This window comes from Erinaceus europaeus, chromosome 1 (genome assembly GCF_950295315.1).
Source record: "Erinaceus europaeus chromosome 1, mEriEur2.1, whole genome shotgun sequence".
Lineage (NCBI taxonomy): Eukaryota > Metazoa > Chordata > Mammalia > Eulipotyphla > Erinaceidae > Erinaceus > Erinaceus europaeus.
This window is the reverse complement of record NC_080162.1, coordinates 1,551,934-1,570,978: the sequence shown is the minus strand read 5'-3', so window position 1 is coordinate 1,570,978 and position 19,045 is coordinate 1,551,934. Positions and strand designations below refer to the sequence as shown.

General features: G+C 40.1%; 1 protein-coding gene across 1 annotated transcript in view; it reads right to left on the bottom strand.

Moving 5' to 3' along the window:
* The window catches only part of ANKRD22 (ankyrin repeat domain 22), a 39,879-nt gene extending 21,351 nt beyond the window's left edge, over window positions 1-18,528 (bottom strand). Inside the window, exon 1 of the mRNA XM_016194636.2 lies at window positions 18,284-18,528. Coding sequence (XP_016050122.1) covers window positions 18,284-18,304 — 21 coding nt within the window. The 5' untranslated portion in view covers window positions 18,305-18,528. The remainder of the gene's footprint in view (window positions 1-18,283) is intronic.
* Window positions 18,529-19,045: the final 517 nt, after the last annotated feature.

The window sequence follows — 19,045 nt, the reverse complement described above, 5'->3', positions numbered from 1 at the left end:
TGCTTAGAGGAAAATATTGGCAGAACTCTTTTCCGCATAAATTTTAAAGACATCTTCAATGAAACGAATCCAATTACAAAGAAGACTAAGGCAAGTATAAACCTATGGGACTACATCAAATTAAAAAGCTTCTGCACAGCTAAAGAAACCACCACCCAAATCAAGAGGGGTCACAGAATGGGAGAAGATCTTTACATGCCATACATCACACAAGAGGCTAATAATCAGAATATATAGAGAACTTGCAAATCTCAACAACAAGAAAACAAATAACCACATCCAAAAATGGGGAGAGGACATGGACAGAATATTCACCATAGAAGAGATCCAAAAAGACAAGAAACACATGAAAAAATGCTCCAAGTCTTTGATTGTCAGAAAAATGCAAATAAAGACAATAATGAGATACCACCTCACTCCTGTGAGAATGTCATACGTCAGAAAAGGTAACAGCAGCAAATGCTGGAGAGGGTGTGGGGTCAAAGGAACCCTCCTGCACTGCTGGTGGAAATGTCAATTGGTCCAACCTCTGTGGAGAACAGTCTGAAGAACTCTCAGAAGGCTAGAAATGGACCTACCCTATGATCCTGCAATTCCTCTCCTGGGGATATATCCTAAGGAACCCAACACACCCATCCAAAAAGATCTGTGTACACATATGTTCTTGGCAGCACAATTTGTAATAGCCAAAACCTGGAAGCAACCCAGGTGTCCAACAACAGATGAGTGGCTGAGCAAGTTGTGGTCTATATACACAATGGAATACTACCCAGCTATAAAAAATGGTGACTTCACCGTTTTCAGACCATCTTGGATGGACCTTGAAACAATCCTGTTAAGTGAAATAATTCAGAAACAGAAGGATGAATATGGGATGATCTCACTCTCAGGCAGAAGTTGAGAAACAGGATCAGAAGAGAAAACACAAGTAGAACCTGAACTGGAATTGGTGTATTGCACCAAAGTAACAGACTCTGGGGTGGGTGGGTGGGGAGAATACAGATCCAGGAAGGATGACAGAGGACCTAGTGGGGGTTGTATTGTTATATGGAATACTGGGGAATGTTATGCATTTTTATGCAAATGTTATGTGAATTTGAAACACAAACTATTGTATTTAATGTTGAATGTAAAACATTAATTTCTTAATAAAGAAATTAAAAAGAAGAAAAAAGAAAATTTAAAAAAATAATAAAATAAATTAATTAAATAATATTTTTAAAACTTTCTTATCCTGACATCTGTTTTTGTCTCCATCTTCTGTGACAAATTTTATTGATTTCCTATGGCCATCCCCAATTCACTGTCTTAAAAAAAAAACTATGACGAAGTAGGAATTCTTATTCACTTATACAGATATGGAAAATCTGGCACCAGGTGGTGGTGCACCTGGTTAAGTGCTCATATTACAGGGCACAAAGACCTGGGTTCAAGCCCCCGCTCCCCACCTGCAGGGGGAAAGCTTCACAAGCGGTAAAGCAAGGCTGCAGGCGTCTCTCTCCTTCTCTCTCCCCCCTTCCTCTAAATTTCTCTCTGTCCTATCAAATTCAATAAAGATAAAAAAAAAAACAGAAATGGAAAATTCTTAGGTTTCTAGACAGTAGAGCAAAGCCACCTTGTTAGGGATCCACATGCTTTTGAACGCCGGCTGGAGGTTAATTATTGGCCAAACCACAAAACCAGGCACAGTTGTCTTCCTCTTTAAAATTTCACCAGGTCTAATTTTAAGTACATTTCAGAGAAAAAGAGCCTTCGTAGAAATGTGTGATTTGTAAATTTGTGTGGCTTAGTCCTGCATCGAAGCGCAAAGAAGGTTTTTTTTTTTTTTGTCTTCCCATTTTTTTGTTGTTACAAATTAGATTGCAAGAACATGAATATGGATACTGGGATTAGTTGACTATTTTGGTGTCAAATAAGTTTGGGTTGTTACTGTGAAACCTATTTAAGACAATTTTGACTCCAGCAGCAGGAAGGTTGAATTACTGTGAGGTAGAAGTCACTTACACTCAGCAATTCCCCAACAGACAGATTCAGAAGGAGAAATAAGTACATCTGGTCTCATGACCTAAATATGCTCTGGAGAGATACAGTATTTTGGGGACATTTCTAGTGCTGACTAAGTGGTGTTATTTTTACACAAGGCGTTTTGTTCAATTAACATCGAGAACAAGGAAGTTGTCATAAAATCTTCCTCAACAGCACACATAAAACTAAGAATCATAAAAATAATAAGGCCAAGGGCTCAATTCAACTCAAAAAATAAATTCTGATTCACTGAGAAAACTGGAAAGACTTAATTGCAATACTGAGACATTCAAAAGTTACTTAGTGTAAGATAATTTCCACAAAAAAAAAAAAAAAGTTGGACTGAATCATTTCCAATGTGTGAAACAAGCTTGTCCTGAACACTGAAATACTGGAACCCAATAATATTTCTATAGTATATGTAACCTAAGGTGGAGGGAGTTGGTTGTTTACTCTGGGTTCTAATGGGAAAAAAAAAAAAAAAAAAAGAACAAACCCTAAATCCTGCCCACCAGAAATGTTCTTTTATGTTGTTGTTGTTATTGGATAGAAACAGAGAGAAATTGAGAGAGAAGGGAGAGATAGAAAGGAAAAGAGACAGACAGACACCTGCAGACCTGCTTCACCGCCTGTGAAGCGACTCCCCTGTAGGTGGGGAGCCGGGGGCTTGAACCGGGATCCTTACACTAAGTCCTTACACTGGTCCTTGCGCTTAGCACCACCGGCACTTAACCCACTGCACTACCGCCCGACTCCCAGGCAATGTTCTAATTATTTTGCTCATATATGGTAGATGAAGGGGAAATAAAAACATATCAACAAGCAAAGCAAAACTAAGTCAAACTTTTGGACTACAAGAACAGAATAATGGCTTCCAGACAGGAAGGTGACAGGAGGGTAGGCCAAGTGCAAAAGGCATCAGCTGTGATGGGTCCCAAGCAGTGGTTCCACAAATCTCCTCCTAAGAGGTTTTCCTGTGTATTAGATGTCAGGCTTAGGAAAAAAAAACTGGTTGGGTCACAGGCCCTTTAGAACAGACCTAAAATAGACCTACTTGCTTTTTCCAAAACAGAATCTAGATCTCCATCCAATATTATTCCAGCCTTTAGGTTCACAATTAGCCAACAATTTGTTCTGCTTTCTGTCTTAACTCTTTTTCAGCCACCAGGTTGCAGATGCTACCATGATGCCGACCAGGCTTCCCTGGACAGACGACCCCACCAATGAGTCCTGGAGCCCCGCTTCCCCAGAGCCCTGCCCCACTAGGGAAAGAGAGAGGCAGGCTGGGAGTATGGATCCACCTGTCAATGCCCATGTTCAGTGGGGAAGCAATTACAGAAGCCAGACCTTCCACGTTCTGCATCCCACAATGGCCCTGGGCCCATGCTCCCAGAGGGATAAAGAATAGCAAAGCTATCAGGGGAGGGGATGGGATATGGAGTTCCGGTGGCAGGAATTGTGTGGAATTGTACCCCTCTTATCCTATGGTCTTGTCAGTGTTTCCATTTTATAAATAAAAACTTTAAAAAAAGAGGTTTTCCAAAGAATTACTTCCACTGTTAATAGTTGTTAGTATGGGATACATATATATTACCAGTGAGCAAAACAGACTTTGAGTTGTAGGAGTTACTGCTTAAAATCTAAAGAATCTTAGTGGTTCAAATCAGACATCTTATCTGTTCTGTTCACATCCTTTCTCAAATACGTTTGTACACTGTCATAAAAAGCAAACCAAGAAACATAAAAGTGGAATTTCTTCAGCTGATCACAAAGAAACATCCTGTGTATTTAACCTCAAAGTGATTTATTATTATAATAGTCACACTAGTAACAATGAAATGAGTCTTGGTTTATGTTGCATATTCAAATAAGATAACTTATTTGAACCCTATGAAAAGGAATTTGTTGGGAGGATTTTGTTCCCCTTTCTCTTGATATTAGTAAAGCTCAAATTTGAAATCAGGCCTTCTGAGTCCCGATACTAGTTTATTTTTAAAATTAATGATTTAATATTGATTTACAAAGTTACACGATCACAGGAATACAGTTTCACACGGTTCCCACCCCCAGAGCTCTGTGTCCCCATTCCCTCCATTGGAAACTGCAGTGGTTCTCCCAAGGTCACAGATAGGGGCTGACTATGATTTTAGCAATTTCCTATCTGTATATTGATATTCTTGCCAGTTTTTTTTCTATGGTCCTGCCTTCGCTTTCTTTTTAAATTTTTATTAGTGATTTAATATTGATTTACATAATTATAAGATAGCAAGGGTACAACTATACACCATATCACAGACACAGGTCAACTATTATTTCTATATCTGTCTGTCTATATTCATATATATTTGCCCATCTTGCCCACAGCCCTGTCCTCTCCTCCCCTCCATGTCAAACCTACTGCTACTTCTGAGAGTCCTTCTTTACACCTTTTCTCTCTCTAGATGGAGTTGGATCTCAGAGTCCTCTGGTCATCCCCCTCCAACATTTCTCCCCCTCTGGGAGTATGGATAAAAGTCCTTTATTTTTATTTATTTTTAAAATTTTATTACTTTTCTTTATTTATTGGATAGAGCAGGCAAAAATCAAGAGGGGAGGTGGAAATAGAGAGATAGAGAGATACCTTAAACACTTCACCACTTGCAAAGCTTCCCCCCCTGAAGGTGAGGATCTGGGTTCTTGTGCATTGTAACCTGTGCCAGCACCCAGCCCCCAAAGTCATTATTTATTAATTAATTACTTTATTTATTTATGCATTTATTATTTTTACCAGATCCCTGCTCAGATCTGGCTTATACTGGTGCTGGAGATGGAAGCTGGGCAGTAAGAGCCTCAGGCATGAGAGTCTGTTTACATACCATTATGCTGTCTCCCTCACTAGACCAGAATTCTTTCCAGGGCACAGAAAGTGGGAGTTCTGGCTTCAGTAACTTCTGCTTCCTTACTGGTCTCGAAAGTCAAGTTTCTGCTCATTTACCACATTTTGTAATGATTATCTGACTTTGTGTCAGGTACTAGAACTCCCTAAGTTTTTGTCTTAGAATAAAGGAAGGGCAAACAAAATAACCCCACCTTAACTAATGGCACTTGTGTTTATTGGGTGGAAATGATAATTTTAATATTTACAGATACTAGAACTGAAAATGTGAAAGCATCTATTCATTCAACTGTCCATTTGTTTGCCGTGCATGTAACTGATCCCACACTGTAACACAGACACATGGCAGCTCCTGTTATGTGGTGATAAGCAAAAGTGAACTCTGATCTCTTGGCATTTATAGTGAAAAAGACACATAAAAATTAGTGACAAGGGAGTCGGGCTGTAGCGCAGCGGGTTAAGCGCAGGTGGCGCAAAGCACAAGGACCGGCAGAAGGATCCCGGTTCGAACCCCGGCTCCCCACCTGCAGGGGAGTTGCTTCACAGGTGGTGAAGCAGGTCTGCATGTATCTGTCTTTCTCTTCTCTTCTCCTCTCTGTCTTCCCCTCCTCTCTCCATTTCTCTCTGTCCTATCCAACAACAACAACAACAATAATAACTACAACAATAAAACAAGAAGGGCAACAAAAGGGAATAAATAAATAAAATAAATATTTAAAAAAAATTTTTTAAAAATTAGTGACAAGAAGAATCAACCATGTTTTAGTGCCATATGATAATTTTTAATATTATTTTAAGTAACAGTGTACATGAAAATAAGTAAGTAACCAGGGCCAGGTGGTGGCACACCTGACTAACCACACAGATTACAGTGCACAAGGACTCAGGTTCAAGACCCCGGCCCCCATCTGCAGGAGAAAAGCTTCACGAGTGGTGAAGCAGGGCTGCAGGTATCTCTCTGTCTCTTTCATTCTCTCTATCTCCACCTTTCTTCTTGATTTATTTCTATCTCTCTCCAATAATAAATAAAATCAAAAGGTTTAGAAATAATAATTAAGGAAGCGATTTGTATGGAAGCCCCTTGGTGCTGTTTCTGAGTCTGGAAGGCCAAACATTTATTAGGGATTCTACCACAAGGAAAGCCTCGGTAAGGTTGGGAGGAAGACACTTCTCTCCCTTGTCTTGCCTTGGGTTTCCCCACATGAAAATGGTCGCCCAGTAATGAGTGGCGCTCAGCACAATGTTCCCGCCTCACAGCTATCTAAGCCTCAACACAGGAAGGCACAGCCTCCGTGAATCTCTAGGTTTTCTTGCCTTCATGTCCAGCTACCCTCTGCTGAGTCACACTTCTTCCTATCTCCCTTGACTTTCCTCCAGGGAGATCTGCTGGTGAATAGGAGAAGACATTCTACGCTTTTGGGATGATCCTTTTCCATAGTAACATCTGCCTGGTAAAAACCAGTCATTCCCCAGAGACGAAAAGTATGTGTGTGTGTGTGTGTGTGTGTGTGTAGTATGTATATATGTGTGTGAGTGTGCGTATGTGTGTTTGTGAGTGTGTGTGCATGTGTGTATGTGTATGTGTGTATGTGTGTGTGAGTGTGTGTTTGTGAGTGTGTGTGTATGTGCCTGTGTGTATGTACGTGTATATGTGTGTGAGTGTGTGTATGTGTGCATGTGTGCATGTGTGTATTTGTATGTGTGTGTGAGTGTACGTGCGTGTGTGAGTGTGTATGTGTGTATGTGTGTGTGTGTGTGTGTGTGTGTGTGTGCGCACACGCTTTGCTAGTGTTCATTCCTTTGTAGATAATCTTACCACAAACCTGGCCTGAGTTTAGAGGAATACATAGTGTGATGTGTGACAAGACTTTCAAGAAGCTTTTCCTCCCTGATGTCTTCCAAGGCCTTGCCCAGGAAACTGCGTGCAGAGGCTACAGGGTGGGACCTTGCTCAGCCCAATGCTTACCTGGGCGGGCAGGACATGCTTGGTGAAGAGCTTAGCTGTTCTGCTGAGTGGCCTTCCCCATCAGAGTGACTTTTGTGAGTGTAATTATTTCCTGCCTTAGTCCACTGTCTTGGGTGTGGATTGACACAAACTCTGTGCCTCTGTGCAGGGCAACAAGTGTCTGCAGAATACTAGAATAATCCCTATGGTATAATGGGTTGCCTTTGCCCATTATTGTCACTAAGCGAAACGTAAAATAGCACATCCTAGCCAAGGAGAGTACTGGTAGATGAGAAAATGGTTAAGTCCAACTCATTTATAGAATAGGGCTTCCCTGTTAAGACAAAAAATAGAACAAGAGTTTGGCAGGCTCTGCAGTGATGTAAGAACTTGCTCTACAAACACGGCTTCTACCTGTAAAAATAAACAGAGTCACTTTATCCCCAATCCTTGCCCAATCTCTAGCCAATAAGTACTTTTAGGTACATGACTCTGTTAACTTGCAAGTACTTGCTTTGCCTCTATTGTTAATTTGTAAAAGAAGCATGATAACAGTATTCTCTTATATAGTTATTGAGTATTATGAAAGCCTATGTATCAGATCAACTAGGAATACCAAAAGAGATCACTTGGGACTTCAGCAAGACAGGAATTGAATGACTTAAGAAACCCAACAAATCACCGGTGTGTGCAAACATGTATGGTTCATGGACAGAGAGGAGGCTAAGAAGATACTGAGTAGCTGGTAACAGTCCGGCAGTGTACCAGTTGAAGCACCAACTCCAGTCTGATTTACTAACAAAAAAGCTAGTGAAGGGAGGAAAGGACTTGCCTAACACTCACCCAGTGCAGCTATGAGTCTCCACTGCTACTGCCCTCAGAGGCTGGAGCAGCAGGGGAAGGCCCTGTGCTGACATCTGGGGACAGAGAACTAACCAGGAAATGCAGGAAAGATCTACACGTTGGTGGTCTAGTGGTGGGGCTGTATAGAGGAAAACTTTCCACATTGTTTTCCTGATGTGAACATGATGACTAATTGCCTAAGAACCTACAGACTGTAAAGAGAACTTGTTTAGAAACTCACAGGGTCCAGCAGTGCTGCCCAGCTTGGCAGAGAAGCTGAATTGAGCTTGAAGCATTGAATCCTTGGGGTGTGAGAGTCTCTTTGCATAACCACTGTATTGTCTCTCCCCCACCCTGATTTGTCTCTTGCTGAAAAGTGACTGATTAAGCTAACAAGCCTACTTATAGTTTAAAAGCCCTCATGCTCCCATAGCCTACTGGGAAGAAAAAGAACAAAAGAGGTTTTAACAGCCACTGTGCTCCAACTCAAGGATCAAGATCATATTGAAACAACTGTTAATTTACAGAACTGTGAACTCTTTAAGTACTTTATTTAGACACAAGTCAATTCAGGCAAGAGTGACCAGTAATTAGAAAAGAACTGAAAGAGGGACATCATAAAATACTATCTTGAATAGTTAAACCAACATGAAGAAATATAGGAGAAATGAACCAGGATAAAAGTCCAGCTAAAAGCCCCCCAATGGTTGAAGAACAGAATAATGAGGTCAATATCAACATGCTAGTTAAGGAAATAGTCACAGGAGTGAGTAAAGAGTTTGAAAGAATTGTCATCAGAAGTGCAGAAACAACAAATGAGACTCTGGAAGAAAACACTAATTATCTCAAGGTGATTAGAGAGCTGAAAGCTGAAATAGCTGAGCTAAGAACACAACTAGCTGAACAAGCTAAAACAGAACAGGGTAATAAAATAGATGAACTCCAGAAAACAGTAGAAGGGAGAGAGAATAGAATCAACGAGACTGAAGACAGAATTAGCAAGTTCGAGAATGAATTAGACACAACTAAAAAAGAAAAGATCTCAAAAAGAGATTAAGAGATACAGAAAACAAAAACAGAGACCTATAGGATGACTTCAAAAGAAATAATATGCTCATTATTGGCTTACCAGAGATAGAAAGAGAGGGAGGGGAAGAAAGCATTTTACAGGACATAATAGGACAGAACTTCTCTAGTCTAGACAACATCAAAGACATAAAGGTTCAAGTAGCCCAGAGGGTCCAAAACAGAATTAATCCAGATTTAAAGACACCAAGACATATTATATTTAGAATGGAAAAAAATAAGGATAAAGAAAGGATCCTGAAGACTACAAGAGAAAAACAAAGAGTCACCTACAAAGGAAAACCCATAAGATTAGCAGCAGACATCTCCACACAAACACTACAGGCCAGAAGAGAATGGCAGATATCTATTGAGTACTCAATGAGAAAGGCTTTCAACCAAGACTACTGTATCCTGCTAGACTGTCATTCAGACTAGATGGAGGCATAAAAACCTTCTCAGACAAGCAACAGTTGAAAGAATCAACTATCACCAAGCCTGCCCTGAAAGGAGTTCTGAAAGGTCTCCTATAAATAGTCATACCACCATAAATAGGCCATATATCAGAAACTCTAAAAATCTACAATAATGGTGTTAAAATATCTTCAATCTATGATATCAATAAATTCCAATGGTCTGAATTCACCTATTAAAAGGCACAGAGTAGGGGGAGCCGGGCGGTAGCGCAGCGGGTTAAGCCCAGGTGGCGCTAAGCACAGGGACCAGCGGAAGGATCCCGGTTCGAACCCCCGGCTCCCCACCTGCAGGGGAGTCGCTTCACAGGCGGTGAAGCAGGTCTGCAGGTGTAAAAAAAAAAAAAAAAAAAGGCACAGAGTAGGAAGATGGATCAGAAAATACAACCCAACAATATGCTGTCTACAAGAAACGTACCTAACTCAACTAGAAAAACACAGATTCAAAGTGAAAGGATGGAAAACTATCATACAAAATAATGGCCCACAAAAAAGGGCAAGAATTGCTATTCTCATATCTGACATGATAGACTTTATAATCAAAATTTAAAAAGATAGGGGTGGACATTACTTAATACTCAGAGTATTAGTCAACCAACAGGACATAACAATTGTTATCATCTATGCACCCAATGAGAAGCCATCTAAATACATCAAACATCTACTGAAAGACCTACAGCAATATATTAACAGCAACACAGTCATAGTACGGGACTTCAACACCCCATTCTCTCAACTTGACAGATCATCCTGGCAGAAAATCAATACAGACATGAGGGAGCTAAATGAGGAGATAGATAAACTAGAACTATTGGACATTTTCAGAGTCATTCATCCCAAGAAACTGGAATACACATTTTACTCAAGTCCACATGGGTCATTCTCAAAGATAGACCATATGTTACGCTGCAAAGCCAGAATCAGCAAATTCAGGATCATTGAAATCATCCCAAGCATCTTCTCAGACCACAGTGGAATTAAACTAACACCAATAAACAAAAGATTAGTAATAGTCTCGAAATGTGGAAGCTCAAAAGTTCACTACTTAACAACTACTGTGTCAAAGAGGAAATCAAGGAAGAAATCAAAATGTTTCAAGAGTTCAATGAAAATGAAGACATAATCTATCAAAATATTTGGAACACAGCTAAGGCAGTACTGAGAGGGAAGTTCATAGCCATACAAGCACACATTAGGAAACAAGAAAAAACACAAAGAAACAACTTGATTGCATATTTTAAAGACCTAGAAGAAGAGGAACAAAGGAACCCTAAAGCAAACAGAAGGACAGAAATAACTAGTTAGGACAGAAATCAATAACATCAAAAATGAGAAAATCATACAAAAGAGCAACAAAAGTAAATGTTGGTTCTTCAAAAGAGTGAAAAAAAATCAACAAACCTTTAGCCAAACTCACAAAACAAAAAGGGAGAAGACCCTAATAAATCAGATCATAAATGAAAAAGGAGATATCACGACACCGCAGAAGTTCAACATAACATGTGAGGCTTCTATGAACAACTATATGCCACCAAGCTACAGAACCTGGAAGAAATGGACGATTTCCTAAATAGCTATGATATTCCAAAATTAAATAAAGAGGAACTAAATAATATGATCAGGTCCATCACAGCTAACAAAATTGGAATTGTTATCAAAAACGTTCCCAAGAATAAAAACCCTGGACCGGATGGCTTTACAAATGAGTTCTACAAAACCTTCAAGGAAGAGTTAATACCTCTACTTTTAAAACTCTTCCAAAAGATTGAAGACACAGGAATACTCCCTTCCAACTTCTGTGAATCCAACATCACTTTGATATCAAAAGCAGACAGGGACTTAACCAGAAAAGAATACTACAGACCAATATCTCTGATGAACATAGATGCTAAAATATTGAGCAAAATTCTAGCCACTGGATACAGCAGTATATTTAAAAGATTGCTTATAATGAACAAGTGTGATTTATCCCAGGAATGCAAGCTTGGTTTAGTATATGTAAATCAATCAACATGATCCACCACATCAATACAAGCAAGACCAAAAACCACATGGTCATATCAATAGATGCAGAGAAAGCCTTTGACAAAATACAATGTCCTTTTATGATCAAAACACTAAAAAAAAAAAAAAAAAAAAAAAAAGGGAATAGATGGAAAATTCCTGAAGACAGTGGAGTCTATATATAGCAACCCTACAGCCAACATCATACTCAATGGTGAAAAACTGGAAGCATTTCCCCTCAGATCAGGCACTAAACAGGACTGCCCACTATCACCATTACTATTCAACATAGTGTTGGAAGTTCTTGCTATAGAAATCAGGAAGGAGCAAGGAGTTAAAGGCATACAGACTGGAAGAGAAGAAGTCAAACTCTCCCTATTTGCAGATGACATGATAGTATACATGGAAAAACCTAAGGAATCCAGCAAGAAGCTTTTGGAAATCATCAGGCAGTACAGTAAGGTGTCAGCCTACAAAATGACTATGCAAAAGTCAGTGGCATTCCTCTATGCAAACAGTAAGTTAGAAGTTGAAATCCAGAAATCAATTGCTTTTATTATGGCAACAGAAACAATAAAATATCTAGGAATAAACCTAACCAAAGAAGTGAAAGACTTGTATACTGAAAATTATGAGTCACTACTCAAGGAAATTGAAAAAGACACAAAGAAGTGGAAAGATATTCCATGCTCATGGGTTGGAAGAATTAACAGCATCAAAATGAATATACTACCCAGAGCCATATACAAATTTAATGCTGTCCCCATCAAGATCCCAAGCACATTTTTTAGGAGAATACATAAAATGCTACAAATGTTTATCTGGAACCAGAAAAGACCTAGAATTCCCAAAGTAATCTTGAGGAAAAAGAAGAGAACTGGAGGCATCACACTCCCAGATCTCAAATTGTATTATACGGCCATTGTCATCAAAACTACTTGGTACTAGAACATGAATGGACCCACTGATCAGTAGAATAGAATTGAGAACCCAGAAGTGAGCTCCCCACACCTATGGACATCTAATCTTTGACAATGATGCCCAGACTATTAAATGGGAAAAGCAGAGTCTCTTCAACAAATGCTGTTAGAAAAAATGGGTTGAAACATGAAGAAGAATGAAAGTAGACCACTATATTTTACCAGGTACAAAAGTAAATTCCAAGTGAATCAGCACCTGGATGTTAGACAAGAAACTATCAGATACCTAGAGGAAAATATTGGCAGAACTCTTTTCTGTATAAACTTTAAATACATCTTCAATGAAACAAATCAAATTACAAAGAAGACTAAGGCAAGTATAAACCTATGGGACTACATCAACTTAAAATGCTTTTTGCACAGCAAAAATAAATCAATATTCAAACAAAGACACCCCTCGTAGAATGGGAGAGGATCTTCACATGCCATACATCAGACCAGAGTTCAATAACCAAAATGTATAAAGAGCTTGCTAAATTCAACAACAAGAAAATAAATGACCCCATCCAAAAATGGGGAGAGGACATGGACAGAATATTCACCACAGAAGAGATCCAAAAAGCTGAGAAACAGTGCTGAAAAAAAAAAGTGCTCCAAGTCTTTGACTGTCTGAGAAATGCAAATAAAGACAACAATGAGGTACCACCTCACTCCTGTGAGTATGTCATACATCGGAAAATGTAGCAGCAACAAATACTGGAGAGGTTGTGGGGACAAAGGAACCTTCCTCTTGCACTGCTGGTGGGAATGTCAATGGGTGCAACCTCTGTGGAGAACAGTCTGGAGAACTCTCAGAAGGCTAGCAGTGGACCTGCCCTGTGACCCTGCAATTCCTCTCTTGGGGATAGATCCCAAGGAACCCAACACACCCATCCAAAAAGATCTGTGTACACATATGTTCTTAGCAGCACAATTTGTAATAACCAAAACCTGGAAGCAACCCAGGTGTCCAACAACTGATGAGTGGCTGAGCAAATTGTGGTATATATACACAATGGAATACTACTTAGCTATTAAAAATGGTTATTTTCTGTTTTCAGCCCATCTTGGATGGAGCTTCAAGATATACTGTTAAGTGAAATAATTCAGAAACAGAAGGATGAATATGAGATGATTTCATTCTCAGGCAGAAGTTGAAAAACAAGATCAGAAGAGTAAACACAAGTAGAACTGGAATTGGTGTATTGCACCAAAGTAATAGACTTTAGGGTGGGTGGGGGGAGAGTACAGGTCCTAGAAAAGTCTGGCAGAGGACCTAGTGGGGGTTGTACTGTTATGTGGAAAACTGAGAAATGGTATGCATGTGCAAACTATTGTATTTACTGTTGACTGTAAAACATTAATCCCCCAATAAAGATATTTTTTAAAAAAGCCAATGTATCTACAAGTGCTTATACCAGGACCTGGGATCTAGGCACTATTAATTAAATGATTATTACTGTATATATGATAGACAAACAGGTCTGGTTAGGGTTTAAATAATTCAGCCTTGCTTAAAGTCCATTTTAGAAAGCTGAATTTCTTGTTCCCAAGGCAGGCCATTTCTGCCTTAGCTCCTAACACGCGCTCAGCTGCAGATTGTAGTGCTAAGTCTGGAGTACTCTCATTCCCTCTCCTTCCTTCCCTTTTTCCTTCCTTCCTTTCTTCTTTTATTTTTAGATTAACTCATTTTATAACCCTCTCTCTCTCTCTCTCTCTCTCTCTCTCTATATATATATATATATATATATATATATATATATATATATATACTTATTTTACCTTAGAGAGAGAAATACAGAGAAAGAATACAGCACCTCTCAGTTTAGGTATATGGTGGTGCAGGGGACTGAACCTGGGACTTTGGTGCCTCAGGAATGAAAGGCTTTTTGCATAACCATAATGCTATCTCCCCAACCCTACTTATTTATGTTTAAGAGAGAGAGAAAAAAGAAGAAGAAGAAGAAGGAAGAGGAGGAGGAGAAAAAGAAGAAGAAGAAGATGATGATGATGATGAAGGAGAAGGAGGAGAAGGAGAAGGAGGAGGAGGAGAAGGAGGAGGAGGAGAAGGAGGAGGATAAGAAGAAGAAAGAAGAAGAAGAAAAAGAAGAAGGAGAAGGAGAAGGAGAAGGAGGAGAAAGAAGAAGGAGAAGGAGGAGGAGGAGGAGGAGAAGGAGGAGGAGGAGGAGGAGAAGAAAGAAGAAGAAGAAGGAGGAGGAGGAGGAGGAGAAGGAGGAGGAGGAGAAGGAGAAGGAGAAGGAGAAGGAGAAGGAGAAGGAGAAGAAGAAGTTCAGGAATATATCAGCATAAGGCATTGAAGCTGGGTCCTCTGGGCCTTCAGACATGGACAGCTTGTTCTCAGACTTTGGCTTATCTCCCTGGTCCCACTCCTTTCTTGGTAACATAAAATTTTCAACTATAGCTAAGCAGGAATCTGATGAGTAGCAGACTATGTAGTTGCAAGCATACCTTCTGTTATCATGATTATTTAAAACCGAGAAGCAAAGAAGAGGAAGCAAGTACCAGGAAAGATCTCTCTCTCTCTCTCTCTCTCTCTCTCTCTCTCTCTCTCTCATACACACACACACACACACACACACACACACACTTAGCTAGAAACAGGACACAAATCTATGAAAATGTTCCACTTCCTACTCTACCAGGTAAGACACAGGCTACATTTATCACCCTGGAGATGGGACCAAAGAAATCTACACAACAAAACTTTTGGGTCCTGTGTTTTTATGTTATTATTAGCATCGTATATGCTTTCCTACCAATATTAAGTTTTCCAGCATAGAAATGCAAAGCCTTTTTCCTCTGTCATGTCACTTCTGTAAGATGTAATATCTTTTGTCAAGATGTTCTGAGAGTGGGACTAGGTCGAGCAGCTCTGGTTGAACACATGTGGCCAGTCCTGAGGTTCAGGCTCCTGGTCTCTACTTGCAGAGAAGAAGCTTCAGCAATAGTGAAGCAGTGCTATAGACGTCTCTCCGGCTCCATCCCCTACCCTATCAACTTCACTCTGTCTCTACCTAATAAACACACAAACAAGCAAATAAATAAAATATTTTCAAATGGCGAACTTACGTAAAGAAGGAAGATGTTATCTGAGTTCAAGTTCTAATCTCTCTTTAAGCTCAGCCAGGTGCATCTTGTGTTCACATGAGATTCAAGAGTTAATAAACTGAATTTGGGGGCTGGATGGTGGCGCACCTGGCTGAGTACACACGTTACAGTGCACAAGGACCCGGGTTCAATCGGGGGAAAGCTTCATCAGTGGTGAAGCAGGGTTGCAGGTGTCTTTCTGAATCTCACCCTTTCTATCTCCCCTTCTCAATAGCTGGATGTTTCTACCCAATAAATAAATGAAGATAATAAAACATAAATAAAAATAAGTAAACTGAATTTTTACTCTCTGTTCCTTCTTTTATCAGTCTAATCTACAAGACCCCTGTAAATTAGAATTAATGAACCAAATATGAACAGAGAGTAAAGAATTTTTCTTCTCTTACAACTTAAGGTAAGTGTATTTCTCTCCGTTGCAACCTAGAAGAGGTCCCTCAACTGAGTATAGCACTAGAATTGTACTACAAGTTTACGGGAAAAGTCATACTTCAAGGCAGTGCAGGACTAAGAAATGGGACAGATGGACTTGCTTTTGTCCAGGTGTCATGGAGGGACTGAGTCACTAGTCCTAGAAACACCCCACATGGATGCCAGACCAGTGAGAGACGGGCATATGACCAGTAAGCAGGTCGCGTTTAAGTACCTGAGTGATCGCACCAGGACTCTGACTTCTGTACAATTATGAAGACAAGAGCTGCACCGAGGATTCCAGCTCTGGCCTGGATGGGAATACCATAGAATTAGCCTGATGCTGCTTTGCTTTTCATTTTCTGACTCACAGTGACCGTCAGATGCATCCAAAGCTATTTTCTAATCTAAAGGCGGACAGACAAACATTCCTCTGCAGTGATTGGCCTTTGTTGCTCAAGTCAAATTCACCTGATGTTGGGTACTTATCAGCACAGGATTCGTTTAGAAACCAAAAAGTCAGCACCAAGAGGGAATTCTTTAAATTGTGAAATTACAGGTCAGGAAGATAAAAAAAACGACCTTCTCTCAGGAAATGACCAAGACTTCCTAGGTGTTTCCTGTGTTTCGTATTTGCAAATACTAAAGGAAGCCCGCAAGGGAGCAGGGTCAGATGGAAGACACTAGTGGTCCCTCCGCTGGGGACAGTAAGTCGTTAGCAAACAGTATTTATGTCGGCTCAACCTTAGACCACTTGTAGACTCAACATCAGTTGTGACTTTTGAATGGATACCTCAAGCTTCTAATAACTTGGGGTTTTCTTATGAGTTAGTGTGAGTGTGTGTGTGTATGTGTGTATGTGTGTGCATGCGTGTGAGTGTGTGTGTGTGTGTGCATGTGTGTGAGTGTGTGTGTGTGTGTGTTTGCTTTTAAATACCATAAAAAGTTCTAAGATGCTTTGTTCTTAAAATAGCTATAAAGTAAAATATTTATTTGACTTCTGGGGATTTTATCATTAATGTTTAGATATAATTCAACATTTATCTGGCCTCACCTTGAGGTCTTGTCAAACCAACAGTTAAGTAACTGCTGCTTGTGGCTCAATCTATTTTCTAAGTTTTTGTTTATTTAATTTTCAGACCGAGAGAGAGAACCAGAGCACCACTCTAGCATATGTGGTGCCAGGGCTGGTCCTAGGAGCCCGCCGTGCAGGCTCTGTCCTGCTGAGCCTCCTCCTGCCAGATCAGCTCTTTGCTCCTGTGATCACCCCCGGGGCCTAGGTGACATCTGACTACTCAAAGTGTAGTCCACGGTCCAGACGGGAACATCCATCAGTGAGCTGAAACCATAATTATAGATCTTACCCAGATGCAGACAATGATAATCTGGAGTTGAACAAGACCTTCAAGAGATCTGTCTGCTCATTAAATTTTGAAAGAGAGCCACCATGTTTCTCTCCAGGGGTAGAAAACCGATAGCCCATATCTGAATCACTAGAACAGACGATGCCACAGATAGAATGAAACACAGTCTCTGGGGCCCTGACAATGCGTTTTCTTATTCATTTATTTTATTCTGACACTGCATTTTAAATAAATTCTTCTCCTGGCATCTAGAAATCTCAAGTTCAAAAAATTACTAGAGTCGTATTTTAGAAATTAAAAGAGTTTTCATTCTGGGTCTGTGAACTTTTCACAAGACTAAGTTCCCTGACATAGCTATCAATAACATTATAAACTGGAGAGCTATAGAAACACACATGTGCACACACACACACACACCTACAAAAAGCAGAAAATCTCCCTTTATTGCTAGAAGAATCAGCCAACAAAGTTCTGTTGAGTGTGTTCAATTAAATGTAAATTCACACGCTGTAAGTATTACAGAGGAGACATCAGCATAAAGGCAAGGACAAAGTCCGTATGAATAACAATCACACTGCGTCTTTCTGCCGCCTTAAAACAGTGCTCCCATGGACTCTGTCAGCTCTTAGCAACGTCCTCAACTCTAATACATCCCTGTTCGTAAAAGAGGAAGAATGTCAGTGTCTGTCATATGTGAAAAGAAAAAACACAACATGTCAAAAAATATACGGTTTGTATTGCTCAGTTACAGAGGGAAAGTACTAATTAATAATCACTAGCAGTTATTAGCTTCTGAATGCCAAGCTACAAGGTGTCACTGCCTATTGGATTCCAAGGAAGCAATCTAGCTGTTCGATGTGTAGGAAATAGAGCCACAAACAATTAATTTTCCTTTGCAGATTTAACGGCAGACAGTGTAAGAATCAGATTCTACTGTTCAAAGTCCCAATTACTCCTACAAACACTTAGATGTCAGGAAATGTGAATATTATCATTCCTGACTACTGCCTAGCCACTGTTACAGAATTTGAAAATAGTAAAAGGATTAGAAATATTTAAAAAAAAAATGATCAACATACAGGAATTGCATTTGGTCTGACATCAACAGAAGAAGAAGAGCCTTAGTACAGATGAGAATCAGTTACTTTGGAAAAGCAGGAACAACTTCCAACACTTTCTGGAAGGCTACACACCTCAGAGTATAAAATTCCCATGCTGGTCCTTCACAGACTTGACTTCACAGCTACAGCGTCTGGCTTCTTCAGGGGGGTGTTTCTACTGGGCATCAAAATTCTTCCCGGCTGAGGGACGGGTCCTCAGTAGCTCAAGCTCTTTGTCTCCACACCTGTGAGCATTCCTCCAGCAACACAGGTAGTGACACACCTGGAGAGTTCAGCCCCAGAAATCAAGACAATGGCACAGCGTGAAATGATCCCAGGGCTGAGTCATCTAAGGTTTCCACCCTGAAGAACCGGTTTCTGAGTCACATGAACACCTCCACCAGTAGTAACATGTGGAGAGAAGGAAGCAAGTCAAGGGGAAAGGGGAGTTCTCGCACGGACAGGAAGGACTCGGGGTTCCAAATAGGGCACAACGTTTAAGACACTTCCTCACTGAGATCAGGCTTTCAGTGGCTATTGACAAGGAAGGCCGAGAGGCTATCGCACATGAGGACTAGACTCAGGTATGTGAGCCACACAACTTGGGATTCAAGTCATCGCTGTGAAGGACTTATTTTTTCTTGAAACACACACTGGCATTCTGCAATGTTTTATCCACTAAGATGAATAGATAAGGTTGGCTGATAAGCTGTATTATTTTATACGCATGAATGCCTTCTGAGTCACCTTCAAGGGCATCTTTGGGTAAAGCCTGAGCAACTCAAATTGAATAGACCAAGCACTGAAGAAGCAGTACCGTTTACCTACTAACTTAAAATCATATTGAGAGGTTGG